The 18039-nt window shown below is 42.7% G+C and overlaps 1 protein-coding gene across 3 annotated transcripts in view; it reads right to left on the reverse strand.

The window, feature by feature from the left end:
• SWEETIE (HEAT repeat-containing protein) overlaps nt 1-18039 on the reverse strand; it is a 198277-nt gene that overhangs the window by 47741 nt on the left and 132497 nt on the right. For all 3 annotated transcript variants that reach the window (XM_087393941.1, XM_087393940.1, XM_087393939.1), the window contains exons 33-34: nt 9478-9631; nt 3759-3827 (exon numbers count right to left, since the gene is read on the reverse strand). In XM_087393941.1, the coding sequence (XP_087250067.1) occupies nt 3759-3827; nt 9478-9631 (223 nt within the window). The remainder of the gene's footprint in view (nt 1-3758; nt 3828-9477; nt 9632-18039) is intronic.

Consider the following 18039-nt stretch of genomic DNA (forward strand, 5'->3'; position numbering starts at 1 on the left):
TATGCCCCTCTCAGCCCTCCTTGCCCTCTCAGCAGCAGCGCCCCCCCCCCCCCCCCCCCCCCCAACCCCCCCCAACTTTTCTTGGAACATGATAAGGCAGTATTTTATCATTTATGTATAATGATGCTTGTTCATTCCTTATGACTCTTTAAGGTCAAATTTGGATAGTTCGATTCATTTGTGTGTTTCCTAAGCTCCTCTATATGCCATGTGCATATTTTCCCTCCCCTTCTCCCTATTTTTTGGGGGGAAATTTATTACACACTCAATGAACATACCAAATTTTCAGAAGTGAATTTCTTTTAAGCTAGCCTCTAACACAACTCAAATGCTATGCACCTAAATATTTGCCCAACTCTGGCCTACAGACGGCCAGCTACATTTAGTCAGTAAAACTAGCCTTAGCTAGCATCATTTGGAAGCTGCAAATGTGAGAAATAAATAGTATAAACGATAATCAAGTCAGAGAAGAAATGGCCACATAAAAGTGTCTTGAAAGCATAAATCTAGACCAACAGAGAATACCTTAACCATCGCTTTATACGCATGGCACATGTCACATGACACATGGCAGGATTACTCTGGGGCATTTGGACACACATTTGTTTCTTCTTTACCACTTGTTAGTCCCATCACAAAGACCACTACTAAGTAGCATTACCAACTCTCCACAATCCTCCCTAAGCAACAAAACTAGCTTCAGATTGCTCCATCAGCATCTATTGTAACTTGCCATCCCCACTTCCAACCATGAAGCTTGAAAGGCATGATGTAGAAGAGGATAAAGGAACTTCGCCAACAACAGAGACGTGATGATAGTTGCACATCTCTCTCCCGAAAGCAGTCCCTTATCATCCACTTTACAGACACTCAGGCTCGCCTCGCAGCACTACATAGATGATCAACCTTACGGGATTATGCCAAGATCTACTTGGATGAAGATCTAAACTGCACCCTTCTACAGCAGTGGGACATTGCTCAGGAAGGGAAGTGGGCAGTGGTTCAAGATGGACGGCACTTGATAGGCACTCGATGGGCGTTTGGTGGCTCCCCTACATAGGGGGCAAGGTCTATGAGACTCAGACCACCAAGACCCTAACCTGCATTGTTTAGAGCCGTAATGGTACCATATGGTCAGATCCTTTACACAGACACATCAAAGCCCAAAGTGCCCTTTGCCCAACCATCAGTAGGTAACATACTAGGAGAAGACTTGAGAGATAGGTGGAATGCATGAATAGGAGGAGCGGCAATACTCAAGGATGATCTTAGTCATGTCTCATCAGGACAATCTCTGTTGAGAGGCATGACACACATGGTAGATTTATGTGGATTCGGATCCGACGCCCCTCTTGACAGGAGTTGTTATTTGTAGTATGTTACTTCCCACCCTAGACCTCACATATTGCTCAAGACCTATGCCAGGAGGCTCAAATTTCACCATACACTCTTTGCTAAGGATGAGAGAAAGACCACATCGTAAGCTTGCTTCTTCTGGCAATGCAGGTAGTGGTACGCGCATATTGCTTAGTCTCAAATTGGTGTTGACGGGGCACAGAGCCTTGCACTCATCATCATACTAGATCGTGCAAGGTACTAAGCCAAGATGTGGTGGACGTGTGGAATGAGTGTTGTATGCAAAAGTGTGTAGGGCATTCTCATGAGAGAACATGTGATCATGGCGGCTCGATCGTTGAGGAGCGGTATGCCATTAATATATGTGAATAGAGTGGAAATGCATGCACAATAATCAGGTGAAAGGTTACGATCGAAGTACATGGCGTGACATGTAGTGGTGGTGTGGTATGCGGAGTAAGATGGGAGATGGATATACTAAAAAAGAGATAGGTGTGATCTGCTTTTAGAGGTGGTGGTGAGATAGAGAAATTAGTGACATTTGAGGTGAAGGTAGGGGATCCCATGAGACAATCGACTCAACTCGGCCCCCCAACGACCCCAGCTCTTTGCCCGTGAAAACAAGTGAAACCAACTGATGGGGCCATCAATCCATGCCATTATAAATGACATGATCATGTGTCTAAGGATGCATGCCTGTAAGATGTGACTTGCATTGCCTATCTGCAGAAACTTGGGACATCCTTGACTCATCTAAATCAACCTTTGGCAATAAGATAGTGTCATTGTGAAAATACATAAGCGGTACTTGACGTGTGCCCCTCCTCGCATTGAAGTCCCCAGAAGGAGAACTACCCGAGAAATCCATGATGTCTAGATATCGGATGCACTTCATACCTTCTGCAAGACAAGTGTAAAATGCAAACACAATGAAGGGTTCTTTCCCTCGTTGGACGATGATGGAAGTCAACGTACCTGAGAATTTCAGTCACTCCATTGACACTGATCTTTTTCTTACAAAAAAACTGCAAAGTACACTGTTTCTTTTTGCACTCATTTGAAGCATTTAGTGGGAGTTATTTTCTACCTACACGATGCTACAAAGTGAAGAGTGGGAAGACATGAAGGTATCCATGAAAAAGGCTTCAAAATTCTATAACCTCTACGTTGTCGGTGATGGGCCTCCTCCATGAGTGTTTTATGGGTGAAGATGTGATCCAGTGTGGATTAGTCCGAACTAAAACTTTGCTATGGAGTTGCTCACATGCCTATCCTCTCAACATGCTCTCAAGAGGCGACCCATAAACCTTGGCCATCAATGGCCAATCAAAATAGTCCGGTAGCTACCTACATCCATGGGATCCCTTGCCTTGTAAAATGGGCATGATGGTGTTTGTGGTCCAGGTCGTCGGAAAGCCACTCAAAAGGCTTCATTAAATGGTAGGACTGTAGCATGCATTCCCCACGTGTGGGTTAGGAGTTTTACTTGGAAGTCCTCCTGCTCCTTGTCTTCGCCATTGTGTAACTTCTTGAGAGCCTCTTTTAGACATGATGTGGTGAGGCAAGGGATATCTTACAAGTTGGGTATAGGTTGGCTACGAACGTCATCAAGTGCGCCATGTAATCTTTCCAAAGGTTAGGGTGCTTGTTAGGAACAAGCATTCCGAAACATAATCTCCACCAACTAGCCACATGTTCTAAAGGCAGTGTTTTACTTCAAATTGTTTCTGAAGAACCCATAGCTGGTCCCTCATATACAACTGCCTTTGGTAAAGTGTACAAGAAGCTCTTTTTTAAATTAAAATCACCAGCACGAATTGACACAAATGTGAGGGATTTACTGGTGGTGTTAGACCATGGATCTCAAGTCATGGAGTCACTGGGATCAGAACAACGATTTCCTTCAAAGAGAGATCTCCAAAAAAGGGTAATATAGTTTTGGTGTGGTCAAGCAAATGCTGTATTGCATCACTATATCAAATGGAAGATATCTGATGGCCTAAGCATCTATATAAGGGAAAGGGATATGAAATGCCTGCAAGTTGAAAATTGATGGCTTTGTTGCTACATGCAAGCATTCGTCTTTTGAAGGTTCACCAAATTAATCAAGAAGCTCACCAAGTAACAAGCAGGACTATGGCATCCACATTAGCCTCCCTAATAAAATGAGAGTACTTCCAATATCTATGGCTTTTATTCACAATAAATTCTTACTCCATGGTGCTCCCAGATCCTAACCTGCAATGATGGACTAGCATCTCTTTTGGGCTTTAAAAATCCCTTATATTAAGAAATCCAACAATTAGCATACTGCTCCCATAGACTTCTGATGAATGTTACATGTCCTGTAAACTTTGCTATGATAACATAATCATCTCAAGAATAACACAGGTGTTCCATACCTTCTCTAAGATTGTAACAAGGAGAATGACACCTTTGGGCCGCATGCTTTCAAAAATGCCAGTTGCAACCTGCTCACAGTAATCTATGTTTAGACAATTAGCTTCAAATTATGATATTTTATGGGAATTCCACAGAAGTGCAATGCCAGTTCGAAGACAAGGTAAAGAAATTCCATTAAAAAGGATTAAAGCTTTCCAAAATGTGTGTCCTCCAGAAAAAGCATGTCATACCATACAATATCCATCTCCAAGTGGATTTTACAAAAACAGCTAGTTCAACCCCTTCTTTTGCAGGAATACATCCAATGAAAAATAGAAAGAAAGAGAAAGCAGAGACACCAAAGCCATAAATAAAGCCCCATGGCTTCTTTAAAAGCATTATACTATTCTGACTGCTACCTTCTGATATACCTGTTACAAACTACCATTTCAAGCTTGAAAAGGATCATACACAGTTAGATTCACATACAAAACCAGGTAGAAAAAATAGAGTATATTCCTAAGTGTGCAGGTACAGCACACAGGTAAAACAAAAAATAGATGTACAGGGCATTTTTCACAAGGATACGTAAACAGCTGAATAAATACCAGTACATATGACCACAAGTATGGAGATACCAGGGAGGAGGACAAGCTTTGCTTTCACCCATTGTTTAGTGCCAGTTTTCCTAGATAAGAGCCTTCAGAATTAGAAGTGCATATATCTAGATGAATCCAGGAACATGCCCAAGCTCAGACTGAATCCTTTAACAACAAACAAACAATGCAGTTTTAAGCTCATGATACATACCAAAGGGTTGAAAATCATAAAATTCATCACCCATAGCAAGCAATAGCTACTATGAATTAAGCCACTAAATTATAAACGGAGAAAACGAGACCCCACCCTCTTTGGACAAACAATGGCTAGAAGACAGGAAAGGTATTAAGGCAAGTTAGAAAACACGGAAATTTTTAAAGATTTTGAAGAAAGTGCATCCCCCCCCCCCCCCCCGGGGCGCCAAAACACATACACACACACACAAAGAAGTTTATTGAATTCTTCAAAGGACCAAAAAGTCTACGAGACTGAAAAGACTAGATAGAATACGCTGAATGGGCAGAGCCTCTAAGCGGGCATCCACACCCAAGAAAAATACAACGTAAGCATAAACACTAGTACAAAGTGTCTAAGCCTGTAGAGGGATAGGAATTGTGGCATGTCGTCATTGTGGTGGGCCTTTGTATGCTGTCTAAGGAACCAAGTCCACGTGGTGGCTAAATTCTGTTCTAATGAAACTGGAAAACATTCTTTAGGATAAAGCCTTCCCCAAAATTTTATGTTTTCAACCTGAATGTCACATCTTAGGTCTGAAGGGTAGTTAGCTATGTCTCTTGTATGTCAGACTCCAAAGGGCCCCTTGAGACTCCACTGGTTTGCAAATTTTAGAATCGTTTATCACTTGTCAAACTCTCCTTTAAGCATGCTATTTATTTTAACCTGCTACAGCACCATTACAGAAAGTGGTAATACATCATGCATACAATTAAAACAGTCACACACCAAGTATATGCATCCATTGCCATACTACATACTATGGTGTGTTAACCAATCTTCATTACATCCGCATTATGTGCATTCTGTCCCTGTTATTCAGAAGAGCAAGACTGAGACATAGACTCTAAGACTTGGCACCGAATAAAATCAATACTTTCCCAAGTACTAACCTCTTCTGAGCGATCCTTCCACTTGACCATTAGCTCTCAAACAATCATGTTTTTAAGCCGTTTTCCCCTACATAGTAAATTCCAGTTCAAGGGCTACATAAGTGGTTAGATCACCACATTGTACAAGTTCATCCTCAAACACTAAAATATATCTTGCATTCAACTTCTTTTCCAGTCTACTGACATGAAATACTGGATGTGCCTGAACGCTATCAGGTAGCTTCAACTTGAAGGCCCCTTCATTGATCTTTTCAAGGATCAAAGAAGGACCACAAAAGTGTGAATAAACTTTGCCAGTTCCATTAATATTTAGGGATCTTTATCAAACCCATTGGCCCTTTGAGAGGAATCAAGGTAACCGCTTCTGACTACCATAAAACTGCACTCCATATTGAGCACTAATACTTTCCCTTGCAATTGTAACATATCTTGTTGCTGTTGCAACCAATCAACATTATTGTCAACCTTGTCATCCTCCAAGTCAACCCCTCATGGGGATTTGGGAAATGGACTGATTCGGGTGGCTGAATGCTTAGCACTATTGTAAGCAAATTCCAATAGCAGAAGATACTCTTCCCAATTTGCTCCAGAAGACATAAGCTCTCAACATATTGTGCACGGTCTAATTAACCTTTCTCAAACTGTCCATCCGATTCAAGATGAACAGCCGAACTCATACTGAGCTGATTGTGCAACGTCTTGGACATAGCCCTCTAGAAATATCCAATAAACTTAGCATCTCCGTCATTAATTATTTCAGCCAATATGCCATGCGGGATAAACAACTTTTCCTCAAACATGTGAGCAAGTTATATTCTCTTTTGTAGGAATCAATCGTGATAATTGGGTGAGTCGATCCAAGATCACTCAAATTGTACCATGCCCACAAGAGGTCTATGGTAATCCTATCATAGAATGGAAATACTCTACCATGTCTTTACCCTCAAAGAATGCAACAAGCCACCATATCTTCAGCACTCAACCTTGTTGACTTGGCACTATTGACAGCTTCGAACATATAGCTTAGGTCAAAAGAAGGTTCATTTGACTAGACCCAAAGTTCCTTGTACCCCTCGGTGTGCGGCACAGGGACTGTCATGACATTTGAACAAGATACAGCAGCTTATATCCCTTTTCCCAGGTACTCAGACCTTACTCTTTCAAAAAAGTAGAGCATCCGAAAAGGAATGCTCTCTAATTTTGCTACCAAGAGGGGCATTCCCGGCATGTACTTCATCATATGCGTCTGAGGAAATCATCATAAAAGGCCATATATGTTTAATCGCCTATTTTTAATCTGCTTTTTCACGAGATGCATCCTCTATGCTAGAGGAATCTTCTAGTAGAAAACAAGAAGAAAATAACAAAAGCAAGGAAAAATTACGGTTTGGATGTCTAACCAAATGAGATTTTTTTGGGGTTTTATTTGAAGCAAAAAGCTCATTCAAAGATTATACAGCATATAAATGAATTTCCGAACCAAAAAGGGCCCTAGAAGCAAGGAATCTGGTACCATGCGACTAGGACCTCCTTTTTGCAAAAAGTAGGCCCTGGTCACACAATACCGGATTCCTTCCTTTCAAGGCCCTTTTGGTTTAAAAATTCATATCAAGACATAGGCAAAGTTAACTCGCAATACTAATTCTACTCAAGGCATCACCTACCTTATTGGTAAATCCTTTCAATCGCAGATCTCGAAGTCAAATTCTTGCATAAGTTCCGTGCATTGGGACTTCATGCCCCTTAGGTCTTACAAAATGGCTTCAAAGAAGAGCTATCCACATAGACTACAAAAGTGGAGCCATACAAATAATGTCTCCATTTTTTCAATGCATGAACGTAGCATACAACTTTTCATGTGTTGCCACTAATATTGAGGGTCAATTAGCTTTTTACTTTGAAAAGCTACTCGTCTACCATCCTGCATAATGTTGCATCAACAGCATAGTCACTAGCATCCTTTCGCAAAGAGTTGCTCTTTTCAAAGTATTCCCAGCACTCTCCACAAATGGCGTCCACGTTCTAAAAGAGACTTGCTAAGATATAGTCAAGAAAGACAATAACTAGATTTCCCAAACATGGACAAAAGAGACCCTTCATCACCTCCTAGAAAGTTGCTGGCGCACTAGATGAATCCAAAGATAAGCATCAAGAACTCATAATCACCGAATTGTGTCTGAAACGTGGCCTTAAGACATCCTTCTCAAATGTCGTTACTCTCAAATGGATCTTTGTAAAGTATCTAGCATAAGCCGATCGATAACAATGTCCTTTGGAAGTAAGGTCGGATATTTGGTCAATTTATTTGGACCCTCAGGCAAAGACGTATTTTTATTCTCAGCCAAACACACTAGCTCACACCATGGTAACTTACTAGGTCTCACTTGACCGTGTCAAAAGGTAATCTTGAAGTTTCCACGAATTTTAGTCCTCCTCAGTTGAACTAGCCATGTGCGGCTACCTAAATACGAGTTGCGCACCAGGCACCAATTCGATCTTATGGGCAATGTTCCACTTAAGGACATAGACCCAAAGAAAGTTTCTTCGAAATGCACCTGAATATTCAAACATAATCTCTCATATTAGTTGATCAATGAATGCGGAAGGCCCAAGGCCTCATCCAATATAAAGCCTAAGCCACGGCTAAATATCTCATGATTTCTTCTTATCCCATTTGACCCCTAATCTAGATGGTCTTTCTTAACCTTAGCCCTAGGGCCTTCCACTCTAAGCTAACAGCCTCACCCTCTAGGGTCTCCCCTTAACCTTTGGGCTAGCCACTAGCAACCCCTGGTTAGCTAGGGATGTAACATACTTCCACCCCTCAACTTATTCTTGAAGATCCATCCAAAGATATCTCTATTAGATTCCAACATGCTCTACCTTGGGCGTTTTAATAGCCTTTCTTCAGCTATGCAAGAATCTTAGCATAACCGACATAATTTACTAACAAGATCTGGCTTGAAGTTCCTATGGAAGCATTGCCAAGCTTTCTTTAATATCCAAATGCAACAATTGACTATTAGATTAATGATGTGTATCAATTTGATAAGCCCATGACTCTTTTCCACATTGTCTCTTATCCTCATTTCCCTTCTTATCTTGTCTGGGATAACCCTTCAAGTTATTTCCAAGGCAGTCACTAGAGAATATAGCAGTCAATTGGTCTAAAAAATTCCACTCAAATAAACTATTGACTCGATTAAGACTTGACCACATAGTACTACACATACCTTTTTTCCATCTTATGCAATTAATTTGTAGGCTTGTAGATACCAAGATGATTTGCATACTTGCTAGCATTCAAGAAAACAAGAGATATCTAATCACCAAATCCATCTTCATCTACTAATCAAAAGCCACATTTATGAAACATCAATCCTTAGCATCATGAACATCATCTTATTGTTCTTAAAGGTCATATTCGGTTTATCATTAGAGCTCCCAACCTGGATGCCTTACCATAAATGACGAACTATAAATTCATGTGACAGTTTAGGGTTTAGGGTTTAGGGTTTAAAACTTACTTAGATCTTGCATGGCTTGATTTGAGGAGGACAACAAACTAAATTTTGATGAAAACTTCACTATTTCAACACATATATTCTGCATTTTCCATTTTACTTCGACTCGCTCTCATCATGCAATCTCATAGTCAAATCTACTTTTGCCCATTTGACAACAAATCAAATTTTAATGAAAACTTCACTATTTCAACACATATATTCTGCATTTTCCATTTTACTTCGACTCGCTCTCATCATGCAATCTCATAGTCAAATCTACTTTAGCCCATTTCTTTTCCTGACCTTTCATTCTTTTATTTTAAGTTTCTCAAGGGTTCCATATTCATGGATCACCAAAAGACCAAAGAAAGCACGTGCACATGCGTGTATATGTGGCTCTAGACCAACTATGAATGTACATTCTTCTAAATGGAATATTACTTCTTACAAAAAAAAGAGTGAGTGTGTGCGTGTGCTTCACAATTCATTGTGAAACAAGCATTGACCTGGTATGCAAGAGCAACTAGCTGTCCAAGTTGGAGAACAAGCCAATCCCCTTTACTTTTTGAGGAATCCTTGCAACTGCGATCTTCCTTGGCAAGAAATAAGTTGAAGTGCCTAGGATCTCCACCCACAGCTCCAAGGAGACGACTCAAGCACCTACAACAAAGCATAATATATTAACCCTTCTAAACATGATCCTTGCTACATGATCAGAATGTTGGGCACAAGGAATTAGAAAGCAACATCATCCCATGCTCACACGACAAAAGTCAATATGAGAATTCACAAAATGCTCAAACAATTTGAGAAAAGTAAAAACTCATCAAAACATGAAAATTCACAAAATGCTCGAACGATTTGAGAAAAGTAAAAACTCATCAAAACATTACTGTGAGGAAGGTAGTATGTTTTGACTCTCAAAATAAGAATGCAATCCACCTCCATGTGTACCAGCGCTTGCTCAAGCTTTTGTACTACATAAGCCCTTACTTGATTTGTCTTCACTAGTATATGGCACTTCATTTCAAAACATCATTTATTTATTTTTTACGAAACTTTTGTCCACATTTTTTTACTTTTTAAAAAACATTTGTGGTTGTCGTGCGTGCATGCGTGTGTGCATATGTGCACGTGCATGTGTGCGTGTGTAGTGCACTACAATCTGTGCGTGCACGTGTGCGTGCATGTGCATGTGCGAGAGACACACACACACACACACACACACACACACAGAGTTTGATTTAAATTTAAAACTATGCACCGTACTATGTACTCTGCATGTGTGCACTGCTCTACGTGTATGTGTTTGTTGGATCTATCATCTTTTACATACATACATGCATACATATGTATGTATGTACACACACACACACACACACAACAAGAGCGAGAGAGGTAGATAGATAGATAGATAGATAGATAGAGAGAGAGAGAGAGAGAGAGAGAGAGAGAGAGAAAGAGAGAGAGAGAGAGAGAGAGAGAGAGAGAGAGAGTTTAGTAAAAGTCTTTGAAAGACCAAAGGGTCTACGAGATTGAAAGAACCTGATATAATGAGCTGAAAATGTGGAGTCTCTATGGAGGGATCAGCCGCCAAGACAAATACAACATAGCCATAATCATAGAAACACCAATACATAAAATGAAATCTTTAAGCCCATGCAAAGGATGGAAGCTTTGATGTGGCAGCATTGTGATGATCATCTAGAAGCTTCGGAGGGGTCAAGCATAAGAGGGAGCCTGATGGTGTATGAGGTTGCCAAGGCATAAAGCCTATGATAGAGTGCAGGCAACAATTGGTATGTGTGGTCCGTTGTCATCTCCTACCTATAGCCCTGCATCTAACAAGTGCCACTATCACACCCTTCGTCCATGCCTCCCATCTGGTGAGAATGCAGGGAAGGTCCCCAAGTCTGATCTATGCCTCAAACCAATACCAAGTCTACCGTGTCTCACTCTGATCCTTGGAAACGCCATTTCCCTTAGGCTTGCTAGTCCGTGCTGTATGATTGGAAAAAGTCCATGACCAAGCTCTGACTAGAGTTTGACTGTGCATCCTGATCTCGCATGTGTGTCCTAATCAAATGCTCCCTGCATCAGATGGTCTCATGAATGAAAGCCACCGGGCATCTTTGATCTGGGTAGGACAAGAAACTAGATACATCCCTGAACAGATAGTGATAGCAACCTCAGATCTCATAGTATACAAGGCATCTAAAAGAGAAGCGCTCCTCTGATTCTATATCTTGCCGATCACATTAAGAATAGGTACAACCCTCTCTCGGTATGCTCTCAAACCATCCACTCTCAATGCAAAGCCGGTGCGATGAGAAACTCGATATCCTCAAGTGGTAGAAGAGACGGAGCCGTGTATATATTGGTGGATCAACGAAGACCTCTCAAACCCGCAAGCAATGGTCCCTGTAGAAGCTAGTCATTACAGGAAGCTTGTTGGGTGCCAACAAGGTCCTGAATGTGTGTTATTGCAAGAGATCCTCCCGCATAACCTGGTTCACTTCCTAATATGTGAGCAGGACGAAGGGGGGCTTAATGCTATTCTGAAAGGGAGGAAATCTATCTATGTGAAGCACAAAACTCAAACAATTTGCGTGCATGTGCATACCAACATCTCTAATCAACCTCAGCTGCCAAAGCCTATCTGATGTGGGAATAAAGGCTTATTGCGGATCATTTGTGAAAGCAAGAGAATCTAAAGCCTCTCCACTCGAGTCCAATCTATCTCTCATAGGTCTTGCTCCCAATAAGGGCTCCATACATACCTGTTGGGCAGACCAAAGAGTCAAATAGAAGAGACTTGGTGGACCCAGGATATGAAAGTGAAAGCACTGGCACTTAATGAGACGTATGCCCTGCTCAGTCGGGCTTGCATCGCTGCTCGCATCGTGAACATCGGGCTAGAAAAGGAACCCCCAAGTACGTATAGGATGATGCAACATCCGTGGGTAATCCATCCACTGTGAAGAGCTCTTTGAGCATGGCTAACCAAGATGTATTGAAGGTCATGACCTTGGTTTTACCAAGGTTGAGCTTCAAGTCATGTGTCTCAAAGAACGTATGAATTGCATCCAAGTGTCATTAGAGGCCATCTGCTGAGGATGAGAGTAAGAACACATCATTTACGTATAGGAGGATCTAGATCAAGGATCTACCAAGACAGCAGCCAGCCCCCTAGGGTCCCAATGAAAGTCTCAAGCTTGTCTATACAGAGGCAAAACAAGGTCGGTAATAATGGACAACCTTGTTTGACCCCATTAGTGCTCATAATCTCCTCTATCACCTTGCACATGTCCAAACCGTGCTTGAGACTCTCTCATAAAGTATCATTGATTGCCCAGACGATCTCCTGATCATACCCCAATGAGGCAAGCTCTAAACATTGTCTCAAAAGGGTTTTTGAAAATCCACAACGCGGCAATAAACCCTCTCTCTCTGTGCTCTGGTCTCGTCAATGACACCTAAGTGTGAGAATGTAATCTAGAGTCCTGTGATCGGCTAGCCTTTGTCAAGCACCGATGCATAGATCTTGGATATGACATGTCCAATCATAATGGTCCTATTGTTTCCTGGGCTCATGGGATCCCTTGCCTTGTGAATAGGAGTGATAATGTTAAGAGTCCAAGTGTGAGGGGAACCACTGCAAACCGCTTTGTTAAAAAACATTGCTAAGATCGGGGCCATAGTATTTATTCCATATGCAATAAATTTAGTACGTATGCCCTCATGATCTTTCACCCAGCCATTGTGGCGCTTCAAGGCTGCATGTTTGACACCACCAGCTATGGAAAGTGTGCAGTACTTAGGACATGGTGAGTGCAAGAGATAAGGTGATGGCTAGTTAGGACATCATATACCGTGAGTGCATAAGAATGCTAGAGTGTGGTGGCAGAGGTACTTGAATATTCCTCCACTCCAAAGCGAATGGCCTCGATGATATGCGTCACCCAAACCGATAAGAAGATTTGGCAACTGTTGCAACGCAGAATGCAGAGTTATGGCATGCCCCTCAAACTTCGTAGATGAAACAACCCTATTCTTAATGAGATCGCCCGAGAGCCTAGAGAGAATTCGACTCTCCTTGGAGGTGTAATGTTTGGGCTTCAAGATCAAATCGAACAAGTCAATCAGTTTTAGCATAGGCTTCGAGGAGCTCCAATCGTGGGGCACTAACATTAGTTTCTATTGGATTCCTCCAGGGCAGACAACGAGATACCTGGGTTGTCAAGTGAGAATACATGTTTCAGCAAAGCAGCACTTTGCCTCAGTGTTAAGACTCAAGAGTGTTCCGTGCAACCTCCTCTATTGGAGCTCCACCCAGCTATTTTTGATAAGGCGAGTACCGGTGGTGATCGACATCCTTTACGAAGCAACCTAGTTCATTGCCTTGTGCTAATGCTTTCACACAAGGTGCATGGGGTAGCTGAGATACGTAGTGCACAATTTTCTTTGGGCAGGCTGAAAGGGCACATGCAACACCTGAGCCATGCCAGCCTAGCAGAAAATGATTCTCCTTCAAGCATATGAAGGCCTAGGTACCATCAATCTAGAGATGCAGAGTAGAGCCATGTTGGGGAAGCTTATTACCAAGCATCTGGATCTAGGCTCCAAGTCTTGGAAGCTTTTGCTATGGCACGAGCTTCTAGGAAACACATCTCACACACATGGGCACCACGGAGGTGATGATAGGGGCTTCTAAGAAACACACCCTGCATAGGTGGACTACATAAACAGTCTCACTGATGGATCTTCACGAACGCCCCTCTCACAAGGAAGGGATTACCACTGATGCAAAGCTGGATGAGAGTGTGGCCACAAACCCTCTGCACTAGTTTGGACAATTTGGCAATGGCTCAAGCAACAGGTGCCGCATGGGCTCTTTACAAACTTATGGACCCACGGTTCGAGCAAATGAGGGTGGACCAGGGGTCTGTCACTGCTGCAATGCTGAGGAATACAAGACGATAGCTCACTACTTGTGGAGTTATCCAAGGGCTCATTACATTTGGCAGTGCTCCCTCGAGATGGTGGCCAAGACGAAACGTACCCAATGAGACTTTACCTGTGGCATGGCAGCTTTGTCAACAAAGGGACAACGTGAAGCCTATTGGATATGATCTATATATCCAAGACATGGACCCTCCCTTTCGCCAAAGACCTAAGGTCTCTCCGGAGGACAGTGAGCCAACGTCACAACCTGATTATCTGGGTGGTGTACTGCAGTTTAGTGATGGAGGAGCAGCTGATTTGGCCTGCAACCACCCTCACAACATATGGCCCAATATCATCTGCACCTTACAAGCCACTTGGGAGCAAGGCACAGGGGGAACAAGGAAGATTACTGATAAGCGAGAGTGTTTCTCCAAGGCATGGCCTACAAGCATCTTTTTCAGCCTCACGGATTGAGGAATCCATCAATTGTAGGTTCCCCGCCCTAAATTGTTGGCACCTATTTTTGGGACACTCTAGCAGTAAATTGGGTTCCGGAAAAGCAGGTTGCATAGTAGCTTGTTGCCTCCTTTAGATTTGTCATGCACCCCATGGATTGCTATGATTTCTATTACAAGGTAGGTAAATGATGTAAGAACATTGAGTTACCTCCTTGAATTACGATTAGACCCAATGTTGAAAAATGTGTCAATAACAGTTTAGTCTACACCAAGCACAAAATGCTTAAAAAGAATTTGGTTAATCCTTGTACTCAAATTAAGTAATGGTTTCCAAATGCCCAAAAACATTCTGGCGTGATCTTGAACTGAAGCCCTGCTTATACTTGAACTATCAATCAAGATGGCATGGGAAAAGCTATTGCTCCCAAAATCCCTTTTAATTTTTCTTGTGATTTTGACATTCAAATTTGGGAGGGGTCCGAAAAAATTTTCGTGAAATAGACAAACTTCATTAATCTAGCTATGGTAAGTCAAGTTAAGTTACACTACATGCAGCATGGTTTACTAACGATGGCTTGTCTTCTTGGAGAAGGTATGGTCCCTTCGTGGTGGCTTGAACTAGCCTGCATTTGGTTGAATTAGGTTAGTTGACCCTTGGTTCGACTCGGTTCACCCTAAGCGGCATCTGCTAACTCTAGTTGCAAATGACCGACCACGTGGATGCTTGATTACTAACAAGGGCAATCACCTTATAAACATATAACGTAGCAGTTTGGTTAATGAAAGAGGAGATTTCTAATTGAAATATTTAACACGCCAAATATTATTAACGCGAGGAAACTAAAATAACTTGTTTAATGTAGGTCCACATTTATGTTTAAAAATATAAGTTTTAAAATATGCGGCCATTTAATATATCATGTTATACATACACCACTCTGATGATTACCACCTTGCCTAATGAATGATTGGTTGATTTACCTTGGTAGAGGGAAATTGAACCTTAAGGGTTGATTTCATTTGCATGAAGCAATGAGGTCAAATGATAAAACTTTTCCTAGAGGATTGCAAGAATCTAAAAAAAGACGGGGGCTACCCTCATGAAATTCCGTAGTCATGCGCTTCAAAGCATCTTCTAGTTTGCCTTTGTAAAAGTGTCTCTACAGCCTCACCAAAAGTTTCTTCTTTCGCTCGCTGAAGTCTAAAATGGGAAGTCACAAAGTTTTTCTTCTCTCCCTCCTTCTAGCCAAAGTCTCACATTCCTCGTAGAAGTATGGCCTCCTCAGCATTGTTGTTGCTGCAATTTCATTCCAGCTCGATTCTCTCCCATTCTCTCGCTTCCATTCCCAACAAAGGTCACAAAGGTTAAACCACATAATAATCCTTTGAGGGACTTACACGATTAGGTTTGACTGGAAGGAGAGTTGTAGAGAGGTGAGGATAACTTTCACAAAGGAGAGAAATGCACTTTGGCAAGGCTGAGGTCTTTCGCAAAGGCAGAGAAAGCATAATTAGGTATACTGTTTATTTGGCTAGAAAATACAAAAGATCTTCCTGCAAATTCTGATTTTCCACTGGCATGTCCGATGCAGCATAAAAGGAAATGGGCAGCAGCCCGTTAGAGGGTTCAGAGGGACCCTGATTTATGTCAAAACCGGGAAAGGGAAAATCTATATTTCCAGCAAAGATAAAATCCCAACTGGTGACAACACAGGATGCTAAAGTCTATATACCCCTTGCTTTTTTTTTTGAAAATAAAGAGTGATGTATTCCATTCAAAACAAATCATACAACAGGTGGGAGAGAAAGTACTCTATCCCTAGCCTCAACAATGTGGCAAAAAAGCCATGGAGGTGGTCTAAAATGCCACGACATCCCAAAAGGGGTCAAGTGAAAAACTAAAGAGCAGTCCCATGTCCTCATGAAGGATAAAAGTCTCCCTCGAGCTGCCAAAGAGGTGCCTGTACACCTCTCCCGCTGACTCCTAAGAGTGAAGATAATCTCTGCCCAAATGGAAGCGAGAGTGTCAGCCTCCGTGCATAAATGGTCCCCAAGGACAAAAGAACATCGCGAACACCATATCCGCCATAGGGTAATGCTGGAAATCACCTCCCAGGCTGACCCTACAGCTGAAGTAGGCATGGAATCCTGTGCTGGTACCGGTACCAAAAGTAAATCCTGCGGCTCCATGATGCTGGCCTCCGTGGGACCCCGTCTCTGGCGATGCTGCATGAAGAAACCGAGGTCTCTTGGCTCTGACTCAAAGAGAGTAAAGGCTCCAAATCCTCTCCCCCAAAGAGCAGCGCCCCACGTCATCAGAAAGGACTCAGATGTAACATATGAGAACAACCTGAAGATACATGTCCATACCACTCTAGAGCTAGTGCAACTCTATGAACAATGCTTACTAGATTCCTCTACAAGCTGACAACGCATACACAAGGAGGGTCTACCCATCCGCTGGAGCCAAGTACCCACACGTATGCCCCTATGTATAGTGAGCCAAAGAAAGTAGGAGACTTTCCTGGCTCTACTGATGCCCCAAAAGTGAGTCCAGTAGCTCAGCAAGAGCTCTGCAGTAAGTCCCTGTGCGTGCCAATGCTGGGAGGCAGATAGAATGTGATGAGAGTCTCTCTGCTGAAGCCTGTAACCCGCCCTCGTCGAGTACTGGAAGAAAGAAAGAGGACGAACCCCTGACACCGGAGCAGGCCATGCCCACTCACCTGGGTCCCAGTCAAGCTCCGCAAGAGGTCGACCCTAAAAAAACCAAAGTCTCCATCTATTATCCTCTGCAATGGTCAACCTGGAAGGATCTGTGGCCCATTCCTTACCCAGGCAACCAATGACCCTGACTCTCTGCCAAAGAAGCTCCTAACGATCCAGGGGCTGAGTGGGATACAATCTGTGAGAGGAGTCCGCCTCAAAATAAATAAACGGTGCCGGTCCTAAGCGAACTCCAATACATAGCCTAGCCTCACTAAAACAACCTGACCAAGTAGAAATGGGATCAACATAGGCTGGATCTGTAAGTACATCGCTCCACTCCTGAGGAATAGCTCTCATGATCAGTAATCTGGAGGCAGTCCAAGTGGCCCATGTCTATCTCTGATCACCTCCTCTGACATCTCCGCACCTTCCCTGAACCAATCTCCGACTGTCACAACCCCCTGAGCATGCCATCTGGCCAAGGGAGTCCTAAGTTCTATACCAAGGGAAGATCCTTGGTACCGAACTAGGGGGTTATGGTAAAATGGCTGTCGGGCAATTTCCTCTCTGGAGAAGGGAACTGCTCTGATGAGGTGCTGTCGAAAATGATCCCATATCTAAACAAGCCTTTTCACAAATGGTGAGGAAGGCTGAGAATGCTGGTCCGTCAGGAAGATCCAACTGACTCTACCTGTCCACTGACCTGCTGCTCTGGGGGTCCACTGGTGAATCCCATGCAGTAGGAACTGCTTCCATGGCTAATCTCCTGGAGTCAAACCTCTAAGAAGAAGTTTGACTAAAAGGACTCTGCTCCGCATCTCCGAATCAAGAACCCCAAGTCCTCCCTGCGAGAAAGGTAAAGTGATAGTATCCCATGAAACTCTGGCCCTAGTGTCCTCAGAACCATACCCACCACTCCACAGAAAGTTCCGAAGCAATCTCCTCACCTGACGAATC

Source organism: Dipteris shenzhenensis, chromosome 22 (genome assembly GCF_047967505.1).
Source record: "Dipteris shenzhenensis isolate YYH24624 ecotype China chromosome 22, Dip_SZ_1.0, whole genome shotgun sequence".
Lineage (NCBI taxonomy): Eukaryota > Viridiplantae > Streptophyta > Polypodiopsida > Gleicheniales > Dipteridaceae > Dipteris > Dipteris shenzhenensis.